Here is a 27,919-nt window from a genome sequence, read left to right as displayed (position 1 = left end):
CAGTAAAACTAATGCTGGTTAACCTGTGGGGAACATAGAACCTGGGGAACATAGAGAGGACCCCCTTCAAGGCTGCCCTGAAAATTCACCTTTCAGGAGGCCAGAGACATAGGTACTAGGTAGTCATTCACTTTCTCCAATAAGACAGGCGAGAAGTGAGACTCCCCCCACTTACCTAACCCCCCCCCCCCTCTTTTCCCCTGTGCTGAATATACCGGTATAGTGTTTTATTTTTATTTTTTTAAATGCAAGGAATATTGTTTTTTTTTTTTACTATTGCCCTGTCTGTAAATTGAGTGCCAAGGACTTCCAACGTAAACAAGACTGTAAAAGGCCTTATTGGGATGTTCCTGTTGGGCAGGATGTCTAACTGTACCGGTGCTGTGCTGCATTTTAAATGTAACTACACTGTACTTGTGTTGTTAATCATTGTGACTAATAAAATATTCAATCAATCAATCAGTCGCGTCTTTCCAATCATAGCATCTTCATAAAAGGAAGGACTAAGAATGTCCTGTGCTGTGCATCACAACTTTAAGACTCAAGTTCATCTTTAGTAGTCGGCCAGCTACTGGAGAATAAATAATGAAACATACCAGTGACAGGATTGGGAAAGCAAGGAAAACATTTTGAACGGTATACGGTATTTAAAGACATTGATAATAAACACAGCTTATTGGTCACCTTAAATGTGTTTACTTACAGTATGCTTCCCCTTACAACCTGCACTAAAGGAATGTCTCTCTCTCTCTCTCTCTCTCTCTCTCTCTCTCTCTCTCTCTCTCTCTCTCTATATATATATATATATATATATATATATATATATCTATATATCTATATATATAGATATATATATAGATATATATAGATAACCTATTATGTCCTATTTATTACAGGATCCTTGTCTCAACATGTGTTGGACCAGCATAGTCAGGTCATTTAAAGGGTTAAGTCCCACGTCCCTTTCACATTCTTATGCAGAGTAACGGATTGTTCGACCTCAGCCATACAGGCGCGTCAACACGTACGGTAAGTTCACTTCTGTTTCTTTCCACAAGAACTCTTCCATGTTTTCTGTGCTGTTTTGCCATGTGGATAAACCGTCCTAATTTGGCATCAGACTAGTTATCTTTTTTTTATTTGCAAAAAGGGTGTTATTACACCAGTGCTACATGCAAACCACCAAGTCATTTATTTTAGAATGGACTTGCTTTTGCTTATGCACTATAGCATATAAATAAGGTTGGTGTTTTATATCACAGGATGGCATCAGAATTCTGAAGATTAACTGAGAAAACAAGGAAAACCCAGAAGCTTTTGTGTCCAGTGACGACAGTCTGGAGTACTGTAGCTCTATTTCACTTTTTAATGCATTTCATTTTGAAATGTGATTTGAATATAGTTTTCTTTGTTTTGTTTTGTGTTTTGAGAAAGAGACTACTAACCCACATTACAACAGCATTGGCTCCAAAGCCATGTTTATTGTTTTATAATTATGATCGGATTCACACAGTGAATATAGGTCAGATTTTTAACCCTTTATCTTCCCCTCATTTTACAATGGTGTTTAAACAACAGTAAAAGAAAACCCCAGTATAATACTAGTAAGACGCCTCAGGGCAACATGCAACCTCGCCCGGCCATCTGGCCAGTGATGTATATCGGACCAGTTATGGAGACTCCTGGTACCATATATGGAGATCCATGTACCATATATAGTACATCCCTTTTATGCCCATACATGGAGATCCCTGTCTGAACCAGCCACACAGATATGGGCTGTCTTCCTCCATATATGGGCATTCCCATATGAAGCTTGAGGATTTTCTTAGATTACTATTTCTACGCATTTGAGGTATTCGTGTTGATGTATTGAATGATATATTACTTTGTATTGATGTTGATGTATTGATATTACCTTTGCTTATTATAAGTCGCTCTGGATTAAGAGCGTCTGCCAAATGCCTAAATTGTAATTGTAAATTGTGACCCGTGATTGGCTACGGGGCATACACACAGATACCCACACAGGCACACACAGATTTGGCTAATTTAGATAGATTAGTATGTACGGTAGGTAGGTACTGGTTGCTATAGGCCGCAACACAATATTGTTCTCATTATTGTCTGAGAAGTTTTTGACAGCAAAGTGAACCTGCTTTTTGTTAACCATTGCAATACAGAAATGTTAAGCTTTAGGTCATGCTTCACATTACATCACAATATATGATATAAAATTAATGATAAGACGGAATGACGGATTTCACACTTGCAATTTCCTAGAATTGCACCTTTAATTCTAGTTAGTGTTGTTGCCCAGCAGGGCAACACACTATAGTACTAATGCAGCTTTATTTCTAGATAAACGTTTAGCCACCCTATAGAGTAACCCCATTGACTTGAATGGGAAAGTGTAAATACGGCAACCACACTCGCAATTTCCAATTGCATATTTCTAGTTATCATCACCATCATCATCATTTTATTTAACTTTTCCTGAATGCAACCTAACAGCTTGCTTTCCTGATCTGTTGCAGGTAATGCTTAACAGATCATGTATGCTATGATTATACTACCAGAGAGAATATTGACTACCTGCTTGTCCGTCACTGATTGATACTTGAACCAACTCACTACTGCACAGTGACCGACTGCCTTTTGTACACAATCACTATTGCAGAGACATAAGTGGATCTCGCCTAACCCTGGCCCAAACCCTACAAGGAGAAGGCACTTCAGAAAGACAGACTGGAAGCCAACAGGTGCCAGAGGAGACACAACAACAGGAGCAGTAGAGACGAGTGCAATAGAAATTACATTATAAAGGTTTAGAGCAAAAGAGAACCTGCGAGAACAAGGAAGAGAAAATACAAATTGAAATAAGCAGGACTGGAAAACACAACCAAGGAAGGAAGCAAGGAACAGAACAGCGGTGCCATGACCCATCGTCTGTTTGAGGGAAAGCACCATGCTTTGCTTTACCACAAGTTTCGCTTTGTGCCTCCTGATGAGGTTAAGGACATGATCCTACAATATCTGAATAAGAAGGTATGTCACGTACCGGTACAAAGGGCTTTATAGGGAACCAAATGACATGATGTTAAGTAAGACATGATTAAAGGCCCACAAAATAGTTCCACAAAATAATATAATGTATTTGGGGGGGTGTCTCAGCTTGTCTCACTTAGATATAAGGGGGGATGGGGGCTCCAAAGAAAACATATTGGGAACCACTGGGCCAGGTTTGGCATATATTGTCTGGTGTAGAACATGAATTTTCCTATAGTTCTACAACAGGGGTCTTCAACGTTTTCAGGCCAAGGACCCCTTAGCTGAGGAACAGATAAAGCAGGGACCCCCTCTACGTGTTATATAAAACTATAAAACTGTGTTGCAGATTTTCATCGATTTCATAGGTAGATTCATAGACTTGTTTGACAGCGCTGTCATCAGTCGATGTTGGATTCATGTGTTAATGTGTTTTTTCAGACATTTAACTACTTAAATTGGCGATACTTTGTAAACTTGACCTATCACTCGGTACTTGGTCCGCTCTTTTTTACCTCCACACCCAACCTATTTGCCGAAAATAGCTGATCTACAAGCTCTCAACGCCTCGCAGCAGATATTTAGGCCAAAGTTCTCCTAAGAATAGGGAGGCGAGGGTTCAAGTTGTTAATCTAAAAGAATTATCCTATCACACCAAGATTTTGGCGGCCCCCCTGTAGTAACTCTGAGGACTCCCTTGGGGGTCCCTGACCCCCTGTTGAAGACCCCTGTTCTACACCAAAATAAAGAAAGGAAATGTTTGGTTCATCACAATGATATTCCTATTCATGACAACTAAGTTCTATACTACTATCACCTTCTTAAGAAAGGACAGTCCCATGTGTTAGCGGTGGACCTGGGCTGTGGCACCGGCCAGAGTACTCGGATGCTGGCTCCTTTCTTCCAGCAAGTAGTGGGACTGGACATCAGCAAATGCCAACTGGAGGAAGCCAAGGCTGTGCCCGGGTTTCCCAATATTACATACAGGTACTGTAGGACAGTGTCAGAGTGTCAAGCTGTGTGCATGTGTGTATCTGCCACATCATCCATAATGTGCTTAGACCAGGGGTCTTCAACGTTTTCAGGCCAAGGACCCCTTAGTTGAGAGAGAGATGAAGCAGGGCCCCCCACAACCTTTTCGTAGATTCCATAATATAGTTTCATCGTTTGACCGCACAATCATCATTGTATTTGTGCGAGGCGTTGTGAGCTTGTAGATCGGCTATTTTTGGCTAAAGTTCTCCGGATATGGACGCTAGGGTTCAAGTGGTTAATATAAAAAAGGAGAAAAAAGTTTCTATCAGACAAAGAATTGGAGGACCCCCTGTAGTAACTCTGAGGACCCCCTAGGGGTCCCGGACCCCCTGTTGAAGACCCCCGGCTTAGAGAAATGATTACAGTATGTGTTTGAGCAATCATTCTGCAATGTCTGCTTACGTATGAGAGACTTCTAAGTAGCATTATTTTCTTATTTTAAAACTTTACTGGTGTTTTATGGGTGTTTTTCTGGGGAGGATTTTTACAGCTAACGGCCAGTTAGTTTTACAATGGTATTTAACAAGGATTTATATATAGATTTATACAGCTAACAGCCACCAGGGGCGCTCTAGCGGGAAGCAGGAAGGACACCTGCGGCTTATAGTCAGGTGCGGCTTATATGTGCAAACATTTGTTTTTTGTTCTAAATTTAGCTGGTGCGGCTTATATTCAGGGGCGGCTTATAGTCCAGCAATTACGGTATATGTATATATATATATATATATATATATATATATATATATATACACACACACACACACACATATATATATATGTTTTACTCTTGTGCCTCCATCTGCAGGGAGGGAACGGCTGAGGAACTTTCATTTCCCGATGGTTCTGTAGATCTGCTGACAGCGGCCTCAGCGGCCCACTGGTTTGACCAGGAGCAGTTCCTGGCCGAGGCCGACCGCGTTCTGAAGCCCCGAGGCTGCATGGCCTTGCTGGGCTTCAGTGACTCTGCAATGAGGCTCCACTATGGGGACTGTGGAGACGGACTCACTAACATCTACAGTGATGTGGGTGCAATTTATGATCATACACATATAATTAAACTGTAACGCACTGATCCTTCCTCTATTGGCTATTGAAATGCAGAAATGTTCTCTAGACTCTAGAGTAAATTATTTCCCCCCCACCAATTAAAAAACCTTCATCAATAATGACAATCATATAACAAATGATTGTTAATGTATGTTTGAGTTACACTCGTTCTGTCAATTGATTGCACTAATAATAATATTTATAAAGAACTCCTGATTCATATATTTTTTGTAGGTGAGGGAGTTTCTAGCACCATACACTAGCAGCCGGGTAACTGTAGCCGACAATAAACTGGAAGAGATGTTCCGTGCAATTCCATTCCCTGACAAAGAGAGGTAATAGCACACTACCACTAGCCATACAGCAGCAGTCCAAGAAGTAAGCAAAATCAAGAAATATTCAGCCTTTTCACCGGGAACAGCTTGTGCGAATCATGTAATCTGTGCAAGTTGAACAACTACGATTTTCATCAAAAGGTGTGTGTGTGTGTGTGCGTGCGTGCGTGCGTGCGTGCGTGTGTGCGTGCGTGCGTGCGTGCGTGCGTGCGTGTGTTTGTGTGGAGGGTTAGGGTTAGGCACAAAATGCACCTTAACACTAATTAAGCACCTGTTAATTTAAATACACTTCATGAACAGAGATAGATTATTATGAAACTATAGCAGTAGACCGGAAAATCACTGTACTCTGGTCTATCATTGTACGTTCTACTTTACCATACATAATATAAGAACATTGTAGACTGACTGTGTGTGTGGGTGTGTGTGTGTGTGTGTGTGTGTGTGTGTGTGTGTGTGTGTGTGTGTGTGTGTGTGTGTGTGTGTGTGTGTGTGTGTGTGTGTGTGTGTGTGCGCGCATTGTCCCCCTAAGGGTTGAGTCCATCCAGGTGAGCTGTTCCATCTCAGTGAGAGCCCTGGTGGGTTTTATGGAGTCCTGGTCCCTGTTCCAAACCTACAGGAGGCAAGACCCCCAGGCCGCCCAAGCCCTCTCTCACAGCTTTCAGGACAGGTCACACACACACACACACACGCACGCACGCACGCACACACACACACACACACACGTAGCGGTAAGTAAAAGTAGCAATACTGCGATGTAATTTAGAAACACCCTATTACAAGTAGGATAATAGTCTGGAATGTAACATTTACTTGAGTAAAAGTTAAAAGTATTGGCATCATGTACCAAAGTACTCATTATGCAGAATGTCCCATTTCACGTTTTTCAAATACATTAAAGTTTTTTGAAAATAGCAGATCGCATTGTGAGCTTGTAGATCGGCTATTTTCAAATGGCCGAAATATAATAGGGCTTTGTGTGATAATAATCTAAATCTCCAAAGTAACTTGTAACTAAAGTTTTCAAATAATTGTAGTAGAGTAAAAGTACAATATTTGCTTGAGTAAATGTACTTACACCACTGCACTACGCGGGAAAATCCAGATTGTTCACCACTTAAATCCTGTATACTTAGTGAACCATACTAGGTAGGTCCTCTGTAGCCCCAGGAGGAACATGTTACGTTGTGAGGTTGTAGATATTTTGATATTTTGTCCGAATGTTCTGTTCCCCATAATAGGGATGCTTTAGGGTTAAAGGAGTAGTTCACCCCCAAAATGACTTTTTTTCTATTGATTAGTCACACCATGGAGACTAGAGTTCAATAATATTTTCAGTTTTTTGTCGCATTCCTAAAACAAAAATGTGATAACAATAACTTTACCCCCATTCGTTCCTTATGGGGACCCGTTTCGAAACGGGTCCCCATCCGGAATCAATGAGGGTAAATTTACTCGAATCAAAATTTTGTCTTAGGAATGTGACAAAAACCAAAAAATATTATTGAACTCTAGTCTCCATGGCGTGACTAATCAATAGAAAAAAAGTCATTTTGGGGGTGAACTACTCCTTTAATGAAACTCATCAAATGGACCCGTAAGGATTACATTTTACGCTCTCAGAGTTATATATGATGGATAAATTAATATTGAACAAAAAATATATTTTAAGCATAATTTTAATGTATGTTGGTGTTCTTAACAATAAAGAACAATTAGTAACTATACAAATACTGTACACATTTAGCAGTCTCTGCAGTCGATAGAACATGATGATGATGTGGTGGTTTTGTAAGTTTAGCTAGACTGCACCTTTGTACAAATAAAGTGTGTAACTAGAAAACCGGTACCTATAATCATTGTCTAATTAGAAATAATAATTACTTTTTCAGGTTGCTGAAGGAGATGGGAGTAACATGTCCAGATACTGAAATCAAGCTGTTCATGGAGTACTTCTGCATTCTGGCATCAAAACCACAATGATAAACAGTTAACAAAACATCTACTGATGCACAAACCTGGACACATCATCAATGTTGTTTCATATTGCGTGATTGTTCGCATGTGTTTTATTGTGTAAGAACCGATTATACAGTATATGATTCTTAGGAACTTTGACATCTTGAAACTATGGCAAAATGTGAAAAAGTAGCTGTACTGTAACTGTTTTCGCCCTCAATATTCCTGTTCACGTGTAGCTTTTCTCTTATTTTCATGGTGTTTTCTTTCTGTGTAACATGAATTTCACTCACTCCATGTGAATAAATCAATCAACTGACAAAAGGTATTTGAATCAAAGTTTGAATTGCCCTGTGGAACCATCCCTAGCCTATTGTCTTGAATTAGTTTGAAATTGTTTGGTTAGGTTGTAACCAACATATGTCATACGTATGAACCCACTTCGCTTAAGACGTACATATTTCCTTAAGACGCACTGAAAGCCCTTTAAAGAGGTGGTGCCATGATTTCCCCCCCTATAAAACATGATTATCAGGTATTATGATTATACTAGGAGGAAGATTTTTTCCAAAAAAGTATACAGAAAGAGTTAAAATTGGGTTTTTATGTGGCCACACCCCCAGTTCATTAAGTATGCATGGATGGCATGGTGGGTGGTGACCCAGCTGATATAGCCACACCCCACAGTGTTAGGTGAATGGTAAATAGGGGAGGAGTTGATACTGTGACATACTTAGTATCTGTGTTTTTTAACTGACACTTTTCACCACAAGGTGGCAGCCTCCAAGAGAAAACAAACAAATACTAAGAGAATACATCATTTCTCCAAAAAAAACCACACCAGGGGGTCTAATGAAGTACTTTCAACCTCCTAGACACATGAAAAACAGAAAAAGTACAAAACTATGGCACCACCTCTTTAAAGCTCAGTGTGGGCGATGTTGACTACTCCGTCTCTCCTGCCATGAAGCTGGCTGAAGGCATTCATGCTCGGGGAATGAGCCCTACTGATATGTACACTTGCATACAAGATATCACAATTTGGAATATGTGACTATACAAAACATAGGCTCAGTCCAATTCTATCACCAATAACACTTTTTGTGATTTTTATCCACATTAAAGCAGGGGCTCTAAGGATTGCAATGAGGGTCAGTATCACACCACGTTGTTCTGGATGGCTGTATGGAGCAGCACTGCCTCTGGTATAGGGCTATTACACCCTGTTCAGACTGGCAGCCTAAATGCAGCTTAAATCTGAATTTCAATCCAGATTGGAGTCGGATTGGTTTTACGTATAGCCTGAACAGGACAATGGAAACCGATTCAAAATCTAAAATCAGTTTCCATGTTTTTATTTTTTCAGACTGCATAAAAACAACGTGACTCTGTCCCGTTCCTTGTGGCATGCGAAGCCTCAGGTTCAACATTGGTGAACTTTGACCGGGGATTTAACCAATAGGAAAGAAGCTCCGTCACTGACCCATTGAACCATTGACCCACTGACCCCAGCCATCTTGCTGGTATTTTTTTTTTTTAAACCGGCACTCCTGCCAGCACTGCCCGCAATATGGAAAGACAATAATACTTCACACCACTGGAAATTGATGCGTCTTGAAGACTCTGCTTGTGTTAGCTACAATGCCTATGAAGCGCATGGACGATAATGTTATAGCTCACAGTTATGCCTACAGTATGTGGTGGTGGTGAGGTATGTGCTATTCACCCTGAACTCACAAAAGCAGTCATTTAAAATGCACAATTGTGTCTAGAAATGTTGTACAGTTGATACCCTGCTGGCGGCCTTAATTGCATGCTGAGATGTCGCATAACTGAATAATAGATTGTATATGATTGAGGTCAACACTCTTGTGTCCCTAATTGCTTGGACAATTCACTGCAGGCTTCACTGACGGCTTTTCCCGGAGAACCCACGTGAGAAATCGTGTTTCATAATCAAGCTTGTTATTGTTGCTCTTATCAGGATTCAGGGGCAAAAAAGGGCTTTATACATTTACAGAGGCTTGTGTATAGTATATGATTTTTTTTCCTATATTGTTATAGTACTGTAGTACACACGTAAACAAGTGATTCTGTCCCCTTTCAGAACACAGGATCAGAGTGAGCTTTCCATTCATTAACCACACAATAGGCCACCCTGGCCCTTCCCACATAACCTCCTTTTTGGGTCTACTAGTGGAGAGAGAGAGAGAGAGAGAGAGAGAGAGAGAGAGAGAGAGAGAGAGAGAGAGAGAGAGAGAGAGAGAGAGAGAGAGAGAGAGAGACTCAAAGAGAGTGCAAATCCCTTTTCACAGTAATCCCTTTCACAAGTGTTGCCCAGTGGAAAGGAGGAGAGTGTTCTACATTATACATAATAAGGTGTTTACATCTAAACATTAAATTATGTTTAGTCTAGTAGTGTAAGGACGAGACTAGAGGCTATAGCAAAGCATATTGTTCTCATTTCAGGAAAAAAAAGGCTATTAGTAGAACTGTGCTTGGTAAAGTTCCAAACCTGCCGATTGAAGCTGAGCAGACCGACACAGCGAAGTCACTGACCACTGCAGCGTCCAACACCCATGGCTCATCGTCTGTTTGAGGGCAAGGACCACGCTGCTTCCTACTGGAAGTACAGGATCTGTCCATCAGATCAGCTCATTCAACAGGTGCTGGACTTCCTGGATAAACAGGTAAGCGGGGGCGTTTTAGATGAGGCGGAGGATCATTCATCGTTTCAGATCCTGTGTTAATTAAAGTAGTAGGAGAGTGTAGCTATAGCTACAAATGTATAGTTTTACACTCTTGGAGTTGCAAAAGAATATATAACACTGAGAACTTTGCTGAGAAGAGCATTGGGCCTCATTTGACAATAACTCTGTGTTTTCAGCTTAAATTTCTTCCAAATTGAAGTCGAGTCAGATTCATGAAACGTTCTTAAAAGGCAGAATTGTTTGTAACTATGTTCTTATGATGATGAATGCCAATCCTCATAACTTTAAGGGGTGTGCAAGTTAATCCTAATTATCATCGGTAGAAGAGATACATATCCTAATTTGCATCCCAATTACTATAGGGAGCCGCCCACCAATCCCCATATAAAGCATGACTGCATGGCCCTGCCTGCAGTCACACTTGTATGATTGCTGCAAACCGAAATCTCAGGAAATCACACACAGAAATACATTTGAGAGAATGAAGTCAAGAATATTCTATATGTCCAAATAGTAGCCCGGACGTTTAATACGCAAAATCAATTTGGACCCCAGGTGTTTAAAAGAACCAGGCGTCTATTTGCAACATTTATTTGTGTCTATTTGATATGCAAAATGGGGTCAGACAACCGGCTACTATTAGGTACCCGGCTCAAAATTTTCAAAAATAGCCAATGTTCAAGCTCAAAATGAGCAGTAATGTGACGTGTTGTGTGCTTGTAGATCGGCTATTTTCAAACAAAGTACCAAATAGGTTAAAGTGGTAAAACCGTTTTGCTGGAACTTCCTTTGAGAACCACCATTATACAACTGTAGAATTGAAGAAACTTCAAGAATAAATTATTTTTATGCACAAACATGTCACACTTATTAACTCAAAGGACACCCTAAGAGTGCTCTGTTCTTACCTAAGAACAGATCGCAGCCAAGAAAACATTGGTGTATATATGCCAAAATGTTCTTAAAAACAAAGTGGGACTAAGCTTACATTTCCTCTTAGGAATGGTTGGTGAATGAGGCCCATTGAAAGTATCTTTTATTTTTTATTTTCAACAAGTTTTATATCATCTCATTGAAGAGTTTGATATATTGTGCCTGCAGGGTTTATTTTATCTGTGCTTTCTCAGAAAGGTCGGCCCTTTGATCTGGCTGTGGATGTGGGCTGTGGTTCAGGGCAGGGCACAACACTGCTTGCCAATCACTTTGCATCTGTGCTGGGGACAGATGTGAGTCCTGCCCAGATAGAGGTGGCTTTGGAGCATGCCAGCGCCCCAAACATCACATATAAGTAAGCATGCATGATGTGAAAGCAGCTAGTTACTGTATATCATGGCCAGGTAGTTAGTGCATGCAACCCACGGTTCCAAAGTTCAACCCTCATTTACAAGCAGTGTAGTAAGCATCATACTCACATATTCACATTCTGCAAAAAAGGTATGAAGCCTATAATATGTTTTGCAACATGCTCATTGACCAGTTTTTCGTATTATTGAAAATGTCCCATTAAATGGTATGTCGATTTGTGACATCCAAATACGCACATCACCTGGAACATACGAGTCATAAGCACCAATTATTTTGTTCAGAACTGGGTAACCTACATTACTAGCTCTGTGTGACAACAATCACAATGAGCCTCAATGAGTTCTGGTCTGATGAAACTTGAACATGCTATCCTCCATACACAATGAGCTGTACTGTTAATACTGTGTATCAGATCTTGCTTACTTGGCTGTGTGTGAGTGTGAACGTGTGTATATCATCACTGTCCGGAAGAAACCATATCTCCAAGTTTCAAATTTGCATTTTCCCCGTAAATAAAATCCCTACATCATACAAAAGTGTCGCACAAAAGTTGTGAAAATAACCGATCTACAAGCACAAAACGCCTCGCACCGCGAGGCCTTGTGTGCTTGTAGATCAGCTATTTTCACTATTTTAAATCTTTTTATTTTGTAAGATATTTATTGGGGGCTTTTCTGCCTTTATTTATAGGGGATAGTGAAGATAGACAGAAAACAGGGAGAGAGAGAAGGGTTGAGACATGCAGCAAAGGTTGTGGGGAATGGGACTCAAACTCATGACTCGCTGCAGGCTGCACAGAGCCTATACGTGGTATGCACCTGGACCACTAGGCCAGCGGGCAGCCCTTTTAAATTGTTTTTTAAATGATAAATACGTATACAGAACGAACGGTTTTGGACAAACAAAGGTTTCTACCCGACAACAACGATAATGTAGCCTGAGTGAAAATCTTTGGTTTACTGACCTCTAACCCAGTGTTTCTCGACCACTGTGCCTGGGGACCTTTGGTGTGCCCCTGAGAAGGGCCAAGTGTGCCCCTTGAAACTGCTTGAGAGCCAGTATTGTATTTATCATTTTAAAAATGATTTAAACTTGTAGTGAAAACAGCTGATCTACAAGCACACAACGCCTCGCACCGCGAGGCGTTGTGTGCTTGTAGATCGGCTGTTTTCACTACTGTTGTGCGACAGCCTTGTATGATGGAGCAGGGCTTTACTTTGCGAAGAAACGTACACATTTGAAACTTGGAGATACAAGGTCTTCCCGACAGTGATGATATTTGCACCCCCGTATTATGTTTGTGTGCCCATGGATTCTTGGGACATGAAAAGTGTGCCCATGCAGAAAAAAAGGTTGAGAAACACTGCTCTAACCATTCAGACAGTGTGTAGCGGAGGACCTGCCGCTGGCTGACAGCTCTGTGGACCTGGTGACAGCCATGTCTGCCTTCCATTGGTTCGACCGGCCGCGCTTCCTCCAGGAGGCCCAGCGGGTCCTGAAGCCTGGCGGCTGCATGGCTCTGCTCAACTACACCATGGACATGGAGCTCAGCCACCCAGGCTGCTGCTCCACCAAACTCAACCAAGTCTGCAAAGAGGTAGTAATATACAATATAGGCCTATAAACCAGGGGTCTTCAACAGGGGGTCCGGGACCCCTAGGGCAGGGGTGGGCAACTTTGATGATGGCGAGGGCCACTATATTTCCTACCTTCACTCCAGAGGGCCACATGGCATATTGCTTTGTCATTCTAGTATCTCATACAAAAGAAGCAAAAATAACAGATCTATACAAGCTCAAAACGTGAGCTTGTAGATCGGCTATGTTTGCTTCTTTTGAATTGGAATCCTGAATAATTTATTTGTTATTTTTTAATTGGAATCCTGAAATGTAACATTTTGATTTAATTTCAAACACATTTAGTTATATACTCATGTTAACTTTATGAACCTAAATACAAATAAATTAAAAAAAATACATTTGAATACTACTACACTAGTCATATAATATAGACTGACGGAATTAAAGCAGGTCATGTTTGGAATTCTAACAGCTGAAATTAATAATATATCAGTATTCCGGTATCAACCTGCGGGCTGCAAGTGGAGGTGGGGGCCGCATGCATGTGGCCCCCGGGCCGGCGGTTGCCCATGTATGCCCTAGGCCTAGGGGGTCCTCAGAGTTACTACAGGGGGTCCTCCAAATCTTTGTGCGATAGAAACCTTTTTTTCTCCTTTTTCATATTAACCACTTGAACCCTAGCGTCCACATTGGGAGAACTTTAGCCAAAAATAGCAGATCTACGAGTTCACAGACCAAAATGCATTTGGGTCTCCATCCGGAATCAATGGGCTTGCAAATTATTGTCTTAGGAATGCGACAAAAACTAAAAAAAATAATATTATTTAACTTTTTCATTTTGGGGTGAACTACTCCTTTAAAGGCCATATACATAATATATTCTTTTTCATTCTTCTTCAAAAGAGGAGCTTGTATTTTCAGGGGAGGTTTATTCCACAAACGCAGAGCCCTTACAGAAATGCTCTACTTTCTTCTGTTACAGGCCTTGCCCAGGGGACTGAGAGATTGTCTGCAGATCTAAGATTACAGGGAGGGGTGTAAAGGGGTGTGAAGTTCAGGAATGTAAGGGGCAAGGTCGTTCTGTGATTTAAAAGCAAACAATACCATTTTAAAGTAAATTCTGAGCGCAACGGGTGACCTATGTGCTTTGAGAAAAATAAATATTGGATAAATGTGGTCATATTTTCTAGTTAATGCTTGAGACAAGTTGGAGGGGGCTGACGATGGCATGAATGAACACTTGTATCTGCATCGCATTGTCAAATTTGTTGTTAGTACATAATACTAATAAATTAAATGATTATACTCAACTACAGGGATGTAAGGCTACATGACATACTGGAGCGTTCTAGTAGTTGTGTGCAATTATTGCACACACACAACCAACCAAGTCAGAAAAATAAGACATAAATCCATATAATAAACATACTTTTTCACTTTTCTGAGAAGCAAAATGTGAATTTGAACTAGGCATCCGGCAACCTTTCTAGGGCTAAACTGACTTTACGTTTCTCTATTTTGTTTTCCTCAGTTTTATGATGCCCTGAGACCATACCGCAGTCCCCACCTTGGTCCTAGCTCTGTTGAGCTCTATCGAGAGGCATACGACTCCCTCCCTTACCCTGACAAGGAGTGGTTAGTGAAAACATGCATGGTCTTCATTTTCTATCACACGCATTCACATGAATTCATTCTGTACAGAGCCAAAGGTGTTTTGCCTTGTGCTGTCAAACATTGCATTATAGTCTCTCCAGGAATCGGCAGTGTTTTAAAAGGGTGAGGTTTTTGTTTTTCATCATCACAAGCATTTTTCCCAACATAAATGGGTCATAATTGTTGACAGTACTTCACCAGTAATCATAATATGATATGAGTGAGTGAAGGGGGAGGTCTGTCAGGGAGAGATAATCCAGAAAATGAAAAACCATATAGACAGACTTGAGGGGGGAAAGTTGTTTATTGAGGAAAATATGTTGCATTTCTTTATGTTTTTAAATTGACAACAGAAGAAGCTGACCTGTTTTCAGCTGATTTGTGTGAAATCCTATCAGTTCACACAATACAGTAGGCTACCACTGCACTGACTAGCCCTGTCTAACAAATTGCCCACAATTCCACACATAATGCGGCCTCATACTGGGGTTTGACCCAGTCGTGTATTGCCTATACACTACAGACTACATTCAAGCTACTTTGCTTTTCACAATTTCCATGTTTGCTTACTGTGAATGCTGAACCTTTGACAATTCGAGCTACATTTTATAAATGTGTTTTTTCATGGAGGAGGTTGACTTGCTAACCTAAACCGTAACCCTAACCTTAGTGGGAGTATTTCTGAATGGGCATGTTTCTAAGTGGGGGTGTTTCTGACTTGTTGACACATAGGTGATATCCGTGATATGGATTTTAGAAGTGTGGGTCCTCTAAATTCATGACGTCATGCGCGCACGCTGTTTTTAGTTGTTAATTAGTGTGTGCATATGAGGCGCGCGTGCGTGCAGCAAAATAAGTGTGGGCTCGCTGAGCCCACGCGAGCCCATGGCATCTCACCCCTGGGTGATATAGCAAAGCTCTTGCTTCTTAAGTAGTTCTGCTTTATGTTGGTTACTGCTGGTTCACATAAGTGTATTATGTAGACAGAAGTATACTGGTTGCTTGTCCACATATTTTAATTAGATAGGCCTACAGTTAGGCCTACTTTTAATATTTTTCTTGGCACTTTAGTATAACTTCACCACCACCCTGTTATTGGTTGACTAGAGTTTATGCCAATACTTATATCGAACACTTTATAAGTGCCACTGGATATGCATCATCTAAATGTTCAATTATAATGTGATGTGATGATGTGATGTGTGTAGTGCGTGCATGCTCACGTGTTTGTGTGTTTTTCAGGCAGGAGTGTATGTGGGTGAAGAGGTCCATGCCTCTGTCCAGCTACATGGGGATGATAGAATCTTTCTCTAGCTACCAGGCACTGCAGAGAAAAGACCCACAGGAGGCCTGCAGCCTGTCCAAGGACATCACTCACAGGTTTGCAATGCTTTACTGCTTTACTGCACATAATAGGCTAGCACTGATTCTCAAACATGTCAAAGAAACCCAAATGTATAGGCAGAGGACCCCCATCTGAATAAGATTGTGTGCCAGGGACCCTTATAAGAACAGATTTGTCAAGATCTGGAAAAAAAAAAACGAAACTAAACTAAAAAACGAAACTAAACTAAAATATGGCTTAAAGGAGTTCACTCCCCAAATAGCTTTTTTCTATTGATTACTCACGCCAAAGAAATATTATTGAACTCAAGTCTCCATGGTGTGAGAAATCAATAGGACGAAAAAGAAAGTCATTTTGGGGGTGAATTACTCCTTTAAGTGTTTAAACTCTTCCATATTTTGTTGGGGACCCCCTGGAAACCTCTCAAGGACCCACTTTGAGAACATGTGTTTTTAGTAAAAAACCTTTGACAGTTTGTAATTCAACTAAATAATTCACAATAATACTAATATTTTGACAAATATCTCCTGGACTAGCAGCATGCCTCATATAATATTGATGACGTCTGTTTTTCCCCAGGTTATTGTCGGTCATGGGGGTGACAACCCCAGACACAGAGGTGGTGGTGGGAGTGAGGTATTTCTATCTTCTAGCCTGCAAGCCGAAGGAGTAATGAGTTCTGCTTTACTCTCTGAAATAGTTTGGGATAATACATTTAGATTGTTGTCTTTTTGTTTTTCTTCTTTTGTATTTGTATTTTTTGAAACCTTGGGGCCTTTGTAGGCATTGTGTTTTGTTCGATATATAACTGTATCTAACAAAATGTGTTGCATTGAACAGTAACATTTAGAATGCGTTGCCTGGAACTGCTTGAACAAGGCCTTTTGTGGTGTCAGTATTTCCCAGATGTACAGTAAAATTATATTTCTTTGACCCTGGATTTGGAATCATTTTAAAGGTCCAACATCATTACTGATGGTTGGAAAGTGTTGTAACTACAACTCACCACTAGAGGACAGTCTTTAATCAAATATCAGAAGCATGCTGCAGGTCCCATACATTATAGGCTACTACTGTTATTATACGGTAGGCTACTTCTATTTACGTTAGAACGTATAAGTCCAGCTTGGCTCTATATTTGCCACTGTAGGCTAAATTTGATACTAATGGTGATAATTAGGCTAATGATGGTGCAGGTTGTACTTGTTCTTATATTATTTGCTTTAGAAAGTCTGTTTTATAATTAAATATTGTTAATTCTTTGGGATGCATTTTAATACCAATACAATCTATTCTGTGCCTAAACTGATTTTAGCCTATTATATTCAGAAATAATCTAATATAGTGGTAGATCTTTTTATAGTTTCAGACTATTATAGGAACTGATAGCCTAAATGAATATGGTGGAGGGTATTTTTTTTTAATTAAGGGAAGCCTATATAGGCCTAATTAAAACAAATAACAGGATGGTGGAAAGAAAAACAGATGTAGGCTATATTAATAGTGTTGTCAATCAATCTTTGTCTCGGTTTGCAGCTAGGGGTTGGGATGTGTATGAGGGGTCACCTGGTCAGGCGAGCCACAATAACTAAGTTATTTATTAGGGATAAATAGGCCTAATAATAGGATATGCACTTACAAGCTCTAAGCTTCAGCTTACTCCCTTTGCTCATGCACCAAAACAGTACAAAATATGTATGTTGTTGATGTATAATATGATTTTGTTGATGTTTTTTTTTTGTACTGTGAGGATGGTCAAATAAACTAAACTAAAACTGGGTGATATGCCTCATATAAAGGCATTTCCAAAAGTAGAACATTTAATTTAATCACGGCCCACCCATGTTCAAAAATCAATGGCCACAGACTCTGTGTGCATTATACAGCTGTCAGAGGTTGTAGATCCGCATTTACACACTAGAGAGTGCTATCCGACTGCTCTGATCCAGCCTACGTTTTTCAATTAACGCCACTTTCCATCCAAATCCAATCTACCACTTTTAGTCTAAATAGTGTTTTTCATTTTCTGCATTATGTAATCAAAACAAATCACTTATGAACACTTGACAATATGTTCAGTTTGTGTTTTCATTTTGGGATTTGGATGGTGAGATTAGCTCTCCTCTATTAAATCCCATGGATTTCAGGAGACTATAAAGATTTAAGTAGGCCTAGCCCTAGCCTATAGCCACATTAATTAAGCAACTATTGTATTATTTGATAATAACACATTCAATAGGTGATAGGCTATCAATGAATGAATGACTAAATGCATTGGTTCTCAAAGTGAGGGAGTTCCATATGCAGGGGATCCCAAGCTAAATGATAGAAACCAAATGGAAGAAAGAGAAATAACCTTAAATGCATGTCAAACTGGTGGGGTTCCTTGAAATTAAAAGATTTGAGAATCACTGCTAGCCGTAAACATCTTCTCTAATGGGGGTCCCTGGAATTATATTTTCAAATGGGGGTCCGCGGGCTAATAAGAGTCAATTTGGGGGTCCTTGATATGGAAAACGTTTGATAGCACTGGACAAACGAACAGAGACATTTTTCAAGCAGTGGTGCAAAGTAGCCTAACTAAGTAATTAAGTACAGTTTTGAGGTATTTGTACTTTACTTGAGTATTTCCAGTTTTCAGTACTTTTACTTCTAGCCTACTCCACTACATCTCAGAGGCAAATACAGTAGCCTACTTTTACTCCACTACAATTATTTTAAAACGTTATAGTTAGGCCTACTTTGCAGATAAATTATAATATTAGGCTATAAAACATACATTAATCCACTGAAGCCTTATTTTATAGGCCTACCTAGGCTATTTGAAAATAGCCGATCTGCGAGCTTGTAGATCTGCTATTTTCAAACATTTTGTACATTTACTTTTGTTACTTTAATTATATTTTGATGCCAATACAATACGTACTTTTACTCAAGTACATTTTGAATTCCAGACTTGTAACGGAGTATTTCTATATTGCAGTATTGATACTTTTACTTGAGTAAAACATCTGATTACTTTTTCCACCACTGTAATCAAATCCTACTGTCTACATTAGTCTACAATAAATAAATAAACAGCCTCCTCCTTTATTCACGCCATCTCCTCCCAGAAGTAGGCTACAGTGTATAAATGCTCCATGTGGCTCTATCCATCTATCTATCCCACCCACTACTGTCCCAGCCAGGTCCCGACGGGCTCGACCGATCCAAGACAGCAGCCTATCAGCTGTGTGCGCCCAGCCGCGGCTGCTGGTGTTGTGTGTGTGCACGCACGGTGGAGTTTGGAAGGAAGGACAACTGTCCTGTTGGGGAGCCGCAGATGTCATTTATAGAATACCAGGGACTATTTGGACTCATTCACATTCAACTCGAGAGCTTGACTGTCGTTGACAAGAGCGCTGACGAACGAGGGACAATATAAAAAGCGACCAGGAGAACCTTCTTCTTGTGCCAGTGACTTCCCCGCGCAATTTGCGCAAAGATAGAGTGACAACGACGAGCTGACCACGGTTGTGTCCGCCGCGTAGCCTACACGTATTGTTGTAGTTCATGTGGCAGCGTGGCACACCGTTTGTCACCACCAATCATAGCCTACCATGTGAGAATACAGTAAGCTGCTTCTGCTCCTGTCATTTGTCTTCTTTTGTTTAAACTTCAGTCATCAATGGATAATTAGTCCACGAGAGGATGGAAGCACAGAGCAACAAACATGTTCTCCTCTGGATACTTGTAGGTGAGTTTATGACTCATTATTTATTATTACCAAGCCGGCTGAACTGTTATTATTATTATTTATTTATTTTTGTTAATCTTATTGGAATTCTGTGTGTTGGAATTCCCATGAGAAGCTCTAGAGACTATATAGACCACTGTTTAGTGGGTCGGGACCCATATGTGGGTCACATGTATGGCAGGTCTTGTAAATGGGGACTGCCCATACAGTAAGTCAGAAATCTCATTAGTCCTACATCTCATTAGTCCTAATTTAGTTAGGGTTAGGTTTAGGCATAGTTTTACTAATGTTAGGGTTATTTAGTGTTAGGTTTAGGCATAGTTTTACTGAGGTTAGGGTTAGGGTTAGGTTTACGTTTAGGCATAGTATTTTTCACCAGGTGAACATCACCAGATTCTGACTAATGGGATGTAGGACCAATGCCATGGCACCCTTGTAGATCTGCTATTTTCACTAGTTTGGGTCCCTCCCAGGCAAACATCTCGAGCTGAAAAGTTTGAGAACCACTAGACTGGACTGTTTTTTTTTATTTATTTTTTACTAATTTTGTTCATGGGCAGACCAAATCAAGTTGGATCTTGAATGGAGCCATGTTTTTGTTTAGTTTTGCTTGTTGTCTTAGATCTGTTCTTTTTGCTTGTAGTCTTAGATCTGTTCTTTTTGCTTGTAGTCTTAGATCTGTTCTTTTTTGCTTGTAGTCTTAGATCTGTTCTTTTTTGCTTGTAGTCTTAGATCTGTTCCTTTTGCTTGTAGTCTTAGATATGCTCTTTTTGCTTGTCGTCTTAGATCTGTTCTTTTTGCTTGTAGTCTTAGATCTGTTCTTTTTGGCAAGCGACGCATAGGCCTATAGGAGTACAAATTAGGCTTGCTCAGGCAGCCTATGGCACATGCACTTACTTTGAACTGTAATACCACGTATCACTTTCACTCTCATTCGATTGCCTTCTTTGTGTGTGGTAGGCACATTAGGTAGGCTATATGATGTTAAGAGTAGAGGAAGGACCCCCAAATGTTTGGCCCCCAACTGAATATAATTTGATCCAGGGACCCCAATTCAAGATTTGTGGTTCCCATTTTGTGGAGAGAGAAATACATAAAAAGTCCTTTGAAAACTGCCTGGGGTGCACACTGATGGAATGGATTATTATATTCCATATGAATAGACAGTTTCCCCCAAAATGATTGAATTCACTCCCACACAATAATAAATGAGACCACACAGTGCAAGTCCGGGTTTTTCTCTTACTGTATATTAAATCAATGAGCATACAAAATAGATGTCCAGTGCAGTACAATAAACATGTGTCTCTTTTCTTTCTCAATCTGAATCTTCATACAATGTAACATCAGTTCACAAATATACTTCAGTAGGTACAGGGAAAATAGATTTGTCAAGCATTCATTGGACAGTTAAGCATAACAATGGATCATGAGATGGTGTTGTGACTGAGTCTCGTGAACTCAGAAAGGATGTAGAATGTTTTGGCTTCTCATTATCCAGTGTCCGGGACACTTTGACATTTCGCTGGTCAATCTCTCTGTCCCTGGAGTGGGGCAGATTCTCGTCTCGTGCATTAGTTATCAGATCAAAACAAAATAACCTTGTCACTTGTAACACTGAAGTTGGTGTTTTAAATATAATAGATATTAAAATGTTTTTAACCCAACAATTCCCCCCTAAAACAACAGCTGAAGGAGTTAAAGTGTCGACCCTAGAACCCCAAACAAATGCTGCCAAAGGGACAGAGAACTTATGGTTCACTATCAGCCAAATATTTAATTAAACTCTTTTCGATAGTAGAGTCAAAGAACTGTATATTTCCAAAGGTATTTAAATCAGAACATCTAATAATTGAATCACAATAGGTACAAATATTTTGATAACTTTTAAAAGTAGAGCTAAAAGAAAAATATAGCTGTATTTTCTTAATTATTAATTATTATTATTATTATTACAAAGGTTCAATGTCCCAAGGTTTGTTGAAAAATTCCCCATGCGATCAGGCGAGTCAAAACACATCAACACGTTCCCAAGTCATAGTTATAATTTAGGGCTTTACAGTCAAAACAAGACGAACTTGACTCTTCATCATTTGTTTACTTTAACAAGACAAAAGAATTTGGGTTAAAGGAGACATGCATTCTGGTTTTGCCTACCCTAGTAAACTAGACTCCTCTGGTCTGTCTACAGGGCTAGGTTTGACCCAGAACCAGCCGTGGGGGCCATAATTTCCTGCCCATCCCCGATTACCTTATGTAAGGTGTTCGTCCCTAGACGTGTGGAGATGTCGGAAACCGGAACCTCCTTAAGCCAAGTGTTCCTTCCTTTTTACCCTTAAGGTTAGTTATTGGCTGCTTTTGTCCGAGTCAATTTCTGTAAGAAAACACTTTACAGCGGGAAAAACGTGTGTAATGTCTTTTGATACTCACGAAATACCATATAGAATTTCAACCTCCTTTTGACATTTCTCCTTTGGACAGACAATGAGGGTGTCTGTCAAATCATTCTCAATTATCATCGAAATATCTTATCTGTAAGACAAAGGAAAAGAAAAGACAAGACAGGAAACAATCAATCAATACTGTAAGTAGTAGTTTTTTTTTAAGTGTTTAACATCATAATGATTCCCAGAACAGAAATTAAACAAAATACTTTATAAAATACTTTAGACCGTATCAAACATTAAACAAGGGAATGTTGTTATTAACTGGAAGAGAGCAGGTCTAAATAATCTCTCACACACAGACCATCTGTCCTTGAAGGCTACAAATGTCTTCTAGCCACACATACGCACACGTACGCACACGCAAGCAGAGACAAGAGTGGGAGAGAAAGTGGGAAGTTGATAAGGTAGTTAAAATCAATTAATGTTATAATCTTAAGTAATAGAAAATGTGAAATCACTTTAAAATCAGACAAACAGATAATAGCAGATAATAGGCAATCAGATAAACTCCCCCCTTGAACACACAATGTCCATTGTGTGTGAAAACATTAAAGCATAAATGAACTTTTAAATGAAATGATTTTTTTTTTTTTTATTTATTTATTTTTTTTTATAATCAATAATCATACAATTAATTAATAATTAATAACATTTTTTTTTTTTTTTTTTTTTAATAATGAATCCAACTACTGTACTGTATAATCCTAACATGGCCTAAGATGGGCTGGCCAAAATAATCAAAAGTGGGCCGTCTACTAGGGCCAAACACGATGTGCCCGTCGTCCCCGCAGACAGCCATACACTACCCAAAATAAATCAAAGAAGGTAAACTGACAAATTAAACGCCAAAACTATACTAAACCAGCCCATTTTTTATTATTATTATTAACAATAATTAATACTATTAGAATGAAGGTTACCGCCCTTAGAGACTTTGTGGCTGCAGCGATGTGGTCTGGTTGCAGCGGGCGTGTCACACCATAGAGTTCCATCAGGGTCAGAAAGGCCAGGGAAAGGCAGCCATGGTTCTGCTCCGCCCTGGACTCCAACAACTGCAGGCTCTATGAGTGGAGAACTGACAACAATACTAAATTAGGCACGAAATGCAACTACTAGGGTTGGCACCGTGATCAGCCGATCAACGGGGTGCCACACATCTGAAGTGTCAGTAGTAAGTAGTCTGGTGGTGGTGGGAAATAGTAGTCATTATCATAATCATCAACAATAGCCAAGTTATCTGGGTGGCATACGTGGGTGGCCCAATGGGCCTTTATCTAGTCATGATTGTACTTGTACCTGACCTGACTCAGTTGGGGGACCGGGACCCTGTGTAGCAGGGTTCTGCTGCTGTTGGGCCTGCCACTTCTTTCCACAGCTGAAACAGGTGATTGTGTGTGTATTGTTCTGGGCCCTGTTAGTGTTTGTGTTGATGTTGTTACCTTGACTCAGTCCTTCAGGTCCATTCCCGGCTGGGGGATCCCGCTGATCACCACTGGGACCCCTCTTCGGGTTATGTGTTCGGTGGAGTGTCACTTGTCCATCATCCGACATTACGGCTCGCAACTTAACTAGTGGCTTGGGCTCTGGAACGATGTCGTTGTAATACCTGGCTAGTATTGTGATCTTATCTGTCGTTCTCAATCTCCATAGCGGGTCATGCATAATGATCGCCTGTCTCAAATGGGGGCGTAAAGCGTCAATCAAAAGCTGATTAAGCACACTAGCATATCCTGGCAGCCCTTTTGTGAAACCAGAGTGGCGGTCAAACTGAGTGGTGAAGTGATGGACGAAATCAGAGACGTCCTCACCCTGCCTCATCTTGATGTTAGTGATTAAGGAAAAGTCCACGTTACCCCTAACAAGGTCCTTAGCCTGATTAATCATAACCTGTACTGCGGCTTGATGTGGGGCGTTCCTGACCTCACCTGCAGGGTTACTACCTTGGGCCGGCACGGGCCGCATACACTGGTATGGGTGACCGTTTGCCTGTAGCCAATCTAATCCCACAGAAATCTGATAAGGAAAAGCGTTAGGTGTGCAACACATAGTAATTAGTTTTTTAACTTCCCAGGTGTCTAGTCTTAGCTCCACAATTTCTGCCTTTACAGATTTTTCCCACTCATCAGGGTTGCTGTGGATATCGGGTAAACGTTCAGCCGTGTCTCGAGCATCCACTGGGTACCAATTACGGTACACAAATGTAATTTTGCCATCCTCTGGGTACGCCAAAAGAGAATCGTTAATTTGACTAGGTGTGGGTGTGTGAACCTGTTCCCGACGCTCACCTGTGTACACTTTTTCCTTAGTGGGTGTATGGCCATTCTTAGTGGGTGTTGGTTTTGGTGGTTTGCGTGGAATGCCGGGGAGGGGCGGATTCGTGTGGTCAGCGGGATCTCCCAGCTCGACCTGATTACAAGGAGGAGAAAAAACAACTGAGTTATTTAAATCATTGTCACATCTTTCTCCTTCATGTTGCCTCCCCCCTCTCTCTACCCCCTTCCTATCAGATAGAAGTGTAGGTAATGAGGTTTGCATGTCAATGTGATGTCGTGCATTGATACCCCCCTGGCGTGGAGGCCCGTGAGTCACAGCCACAGGTGGGGGAGGTTGTGGTGATGGTGTTCGTCCAGCCGGGCCGACCTCACTGTTGTCCTTCACCTCTGGTGTGGCACGGTGTCGTCCAGCCGGGCCGACCTCACTGTTGTCCTTCACCTCTGGTGTGGCATGGTGTCGTCCAGCCGGGCCGACCTCACTGTTGTTCGCCCCTGTTCTGGCACGGTGTGAGGAAGGCAGAGGCTGGCTGTCCGATTCTGAAGGCCTCTCCTTTTCTTTTCTCTCCCTCGCTGCCTCTCTTTCTGCAGCCGCCCAGCGCAGCTGCGCCAGAGCGAGAATCCCAAGCCTGGCGACCTCATTTTCGGCTCTCTTCAGACTTTTCCGTTGTGAGATTTTATCGATATGTTGATACAGTACTCCAGAAAATCTCGTCAAGTCCTCAGTCGTGAGAGAGTCATCATATCCGAATTCCTTTCTCCATATGGGCAAAAATGGTGCAATTGTTGGGCACCTAGAAACAACCTGTTTCATTTCCTCATCGTCTATCTTAGCCGTTAAAGCTGTTATCAGTTCATTCTCCAAGCTTTGGAGAGAGGCTTCAAACTCAAAGTTGTTGTTCAGTTTGTAAAAAGGTTGTTTAGATTTCGGCAGGTGTTCTCTGCCTCCCTGTGCATTCCCCATTTTCCAGCTGGTCGGATAGGAGGAGGATGAAATCAAAGCTAGTTTGCTTTCCACCTCAGCTGGCGGAATAGACGGAATAAAAAATAATAAGACTAAAAAAACGAAACACACTAGATAAGACACAACAGGTAAGCGTAAAGCATGAAGATTTCCGTCAGAACGTTCTGTTCTGGAACATAAAGGAAATCTACCAATTAAAATAACCACGCTATTTCTTATGTGATTAAGTGGCTTGAAACAGCCGTATTGGGTTATGCACTGGCCAAGAGATTCTCCCTTCAGAACAATTGCTTTTGTTCTGGGTACACTAAACAAAATCGTGTAAAGATTTCCTTCAGGACAGAAATAACTTTCGTCCTGGCAACACTAAACTGGAGTCTCGTGCTAAATAACACCAACTAATAATATGGACAAGCATGAATCTGTGACCAACAGTCTGCTATGTCCTCAGAACAGGAAACCGCAGTCCCTATTCTGTTACTCAAACGTGCAACAAAAAGCAACAAAACAATAGACAAAAAAAAACATTAAACATTAAACAATCAAAACGCAGCTTGGGCTAGAGGTAGCAATTCTCTAACTTAGCCGGTACAAATCTTTAAGTACTTGACCCATCTGTGATTTTCAGTCCAAAAAGGCATGAATAAAATCAAAACTTACACTGTGTGCTTTATACACACTTCTCAAGTCCCATGGTAATTTCTCCGCGCGCAGGAGGAAAAACGAGTGGGAGAGAATCCTTTCAGTGATAATCCGTGGGAGTCAGGGGAAATGTCTGATAATATCCTCGGCTGGTTGTTTCTCTAGCAGAGATGAACGAGGACTCCAAAACAAACTGTCCAGCAGTTTATCGAATCCATAAACGTCAACTCAGTAGAAATCCGCAACTGGTTCTAGCAGCGGAAGAGACAAAATGAGTCCAACAAAGTCCCCAATATCTCCTCGGAGCTAATCCGGCAATCGAATGGGCCAATTGATGGAATGGATTATTATATTCCATATGAATAGACAGTTTCCCCCAAAATGATTGAATTCACTCCCACACAATAATAAATGAGACCACACAGTGCAAGTCCGGGTTTTTCTCTTACTGTATATTAAATCAATGAGCATACAAAATAGATGTCCAGTGCAGTACAATAAACATGTGTCTCTTTTCTTTCTCAATCTGAATCTTCATACAATGTAACATCAGTTCACAAATATACTTCAGTAGGTACAGGGAAAATAGATTTGTCAAGCATTCATTGGACAGTTAAGCATAACAATGGATCATGAGATGGTGTTGTGACTGAGTCTCGTGAACTCAGAAAGGATGTAGAATGTTTTGGCTTCTCATTATCCAGTGTCCGGGACACTTTGACATTTCGCTGGTCAATCTCTCTGTCCCTGGAGTGGGGCAGATTCTCGTCTCGTGCATTAGTTATCAGATCAAAACAAAATAACCTTGTCACTTGTAACACTGAAGTTGGTGTTTTAAATATAATAGATATTAAAATGTTTTTAACCCAACAACACAAAAGACATTAAAATGACCCTAGAAGTATTTTAAAGTCAAATACCCCTGTGCTGCTTATAACACCTCATATAAACTCTCAATGCCTGTCTGCACTGGTGCATGTCTCATACTGTACCTTAGTCAGAATGGTTTGGCAACAGTTTTACAGTAAAAGTTGAGTGCAACATGATGCAAAAACATCAACTGCTAACAGAAGTAGCCTACAGAAGTAGCCTTACTTTAAGATGTTTCTGCCAGGACTTTCGGCAGATAGTCTTAATGTAAGGCTATAATAGAAGGAAGTACACATTAATTTGAAAAAGCAAACAAACAACAGTATAGGAAGAGGAAGTAGAAAGTTGTATTCATCAGTGCTTTAATGCTGGTGCATACCTGTATACAATACTGTGTGTACAAATGGAACCAAATGGAGGTTACATGCTATGGCATGCTAACACTTTTAATTAAGGGAATCATCTCCCCCAAAAGTGAATTAGAGTATCAAATTGAATTATTGTGTAGGCCTATTGGCTATAGTGAACTATAGTATAGAGCAGGGGTTCCCAAACCTTTTTGGCTCAGGGCACCCGTATAAATATCTTTTTCATCCGAGGCACCCCTACATTATATTATAATATTACCTACATGACATTCATCATTTTCACTTCCAGTATATTCATGGGATGATATAATTACCCTTTTGGTTAAAACTTACTGAAAATAACTCTGTACTTCAAGTTTAAAATGATACCAAATATTATCAAATGATCTCGCGGTACCCCTGGACTGCCGTCGCGGTCGCGGCACCCCAGGGTGCCCCGTCACCCACTTTGAAAACCCCTGGTATAGAGGCTCTGAGCATATAGACTAATTATTGCCCAATATAGTTGGGGGCATGAACAGATTGGAATGCCGTCCAGAATATTAAATGAACAGTGGCAGAATGTTAAAGTGGTAGGAGCACAGTTAGGTTTAAGCTCTGTGCC

General features: G+C 40.6%; 2 protein-coding genes across 2 annotated transcripts in view; one reads left to right on the top strand and one right to left on the bottom strand.

The window, feature by feature from the left end:
• The window catches only part of LOC308308322 (metallo-beta-lactamase domain-containing protein 1-like), a 403,236-nt gene that overhangs the window by 90,926 nt on the left and 284,391 nt on the right, over positions 1 to 27,919 (bottom strand). The gene's annotated exons all lie outside the window — the stretch shown is intronic.
• LOC308307615 (putative methyltransferase) lies at positions 2,938 to 16,691 on the top strand (the record flags this gene model as incomplete). The annotated part of the gene is made up of 9 exons (XM_080752881.1): positions 2,938 to 3,048; positions 3,875 to 4,035; positions 4,889 to 5,105; positions 9,992 to 10,114; positions 11,263 to 11,423; positions 12,821 to 13,037; positions 14,552 to 14,659; positions 15,920 to 16,053; positions 16,598 to 16,691. The coding sequence occupies 9 exons, from the start codon at positions 2,938 to 2,940 to the stop codon at positions 16,689 to 16,691; spliced, it is 1,326 nt and encodes a 441-aa protein (XP_080609007.1).

This window comes from Nannobrachium achirus (genome assembly GCF_963921795.1).
Source record: "Nannobrachium achirus genome assembly, chromosome: 22".
Classification (NCBI taxonomy): domain Eukaryota; kingdom Metazoa; phylum Chordata; class Actinopteri; order Myctophiformes; family Myctophidae; genus Nannobrachium; species Nannobrachium achirus.
The sequence above is the reverse complement of the archived record's forward strand: the minus strand, read 5'-3'. Positions and strand labels throughout refer to the sequence as shown.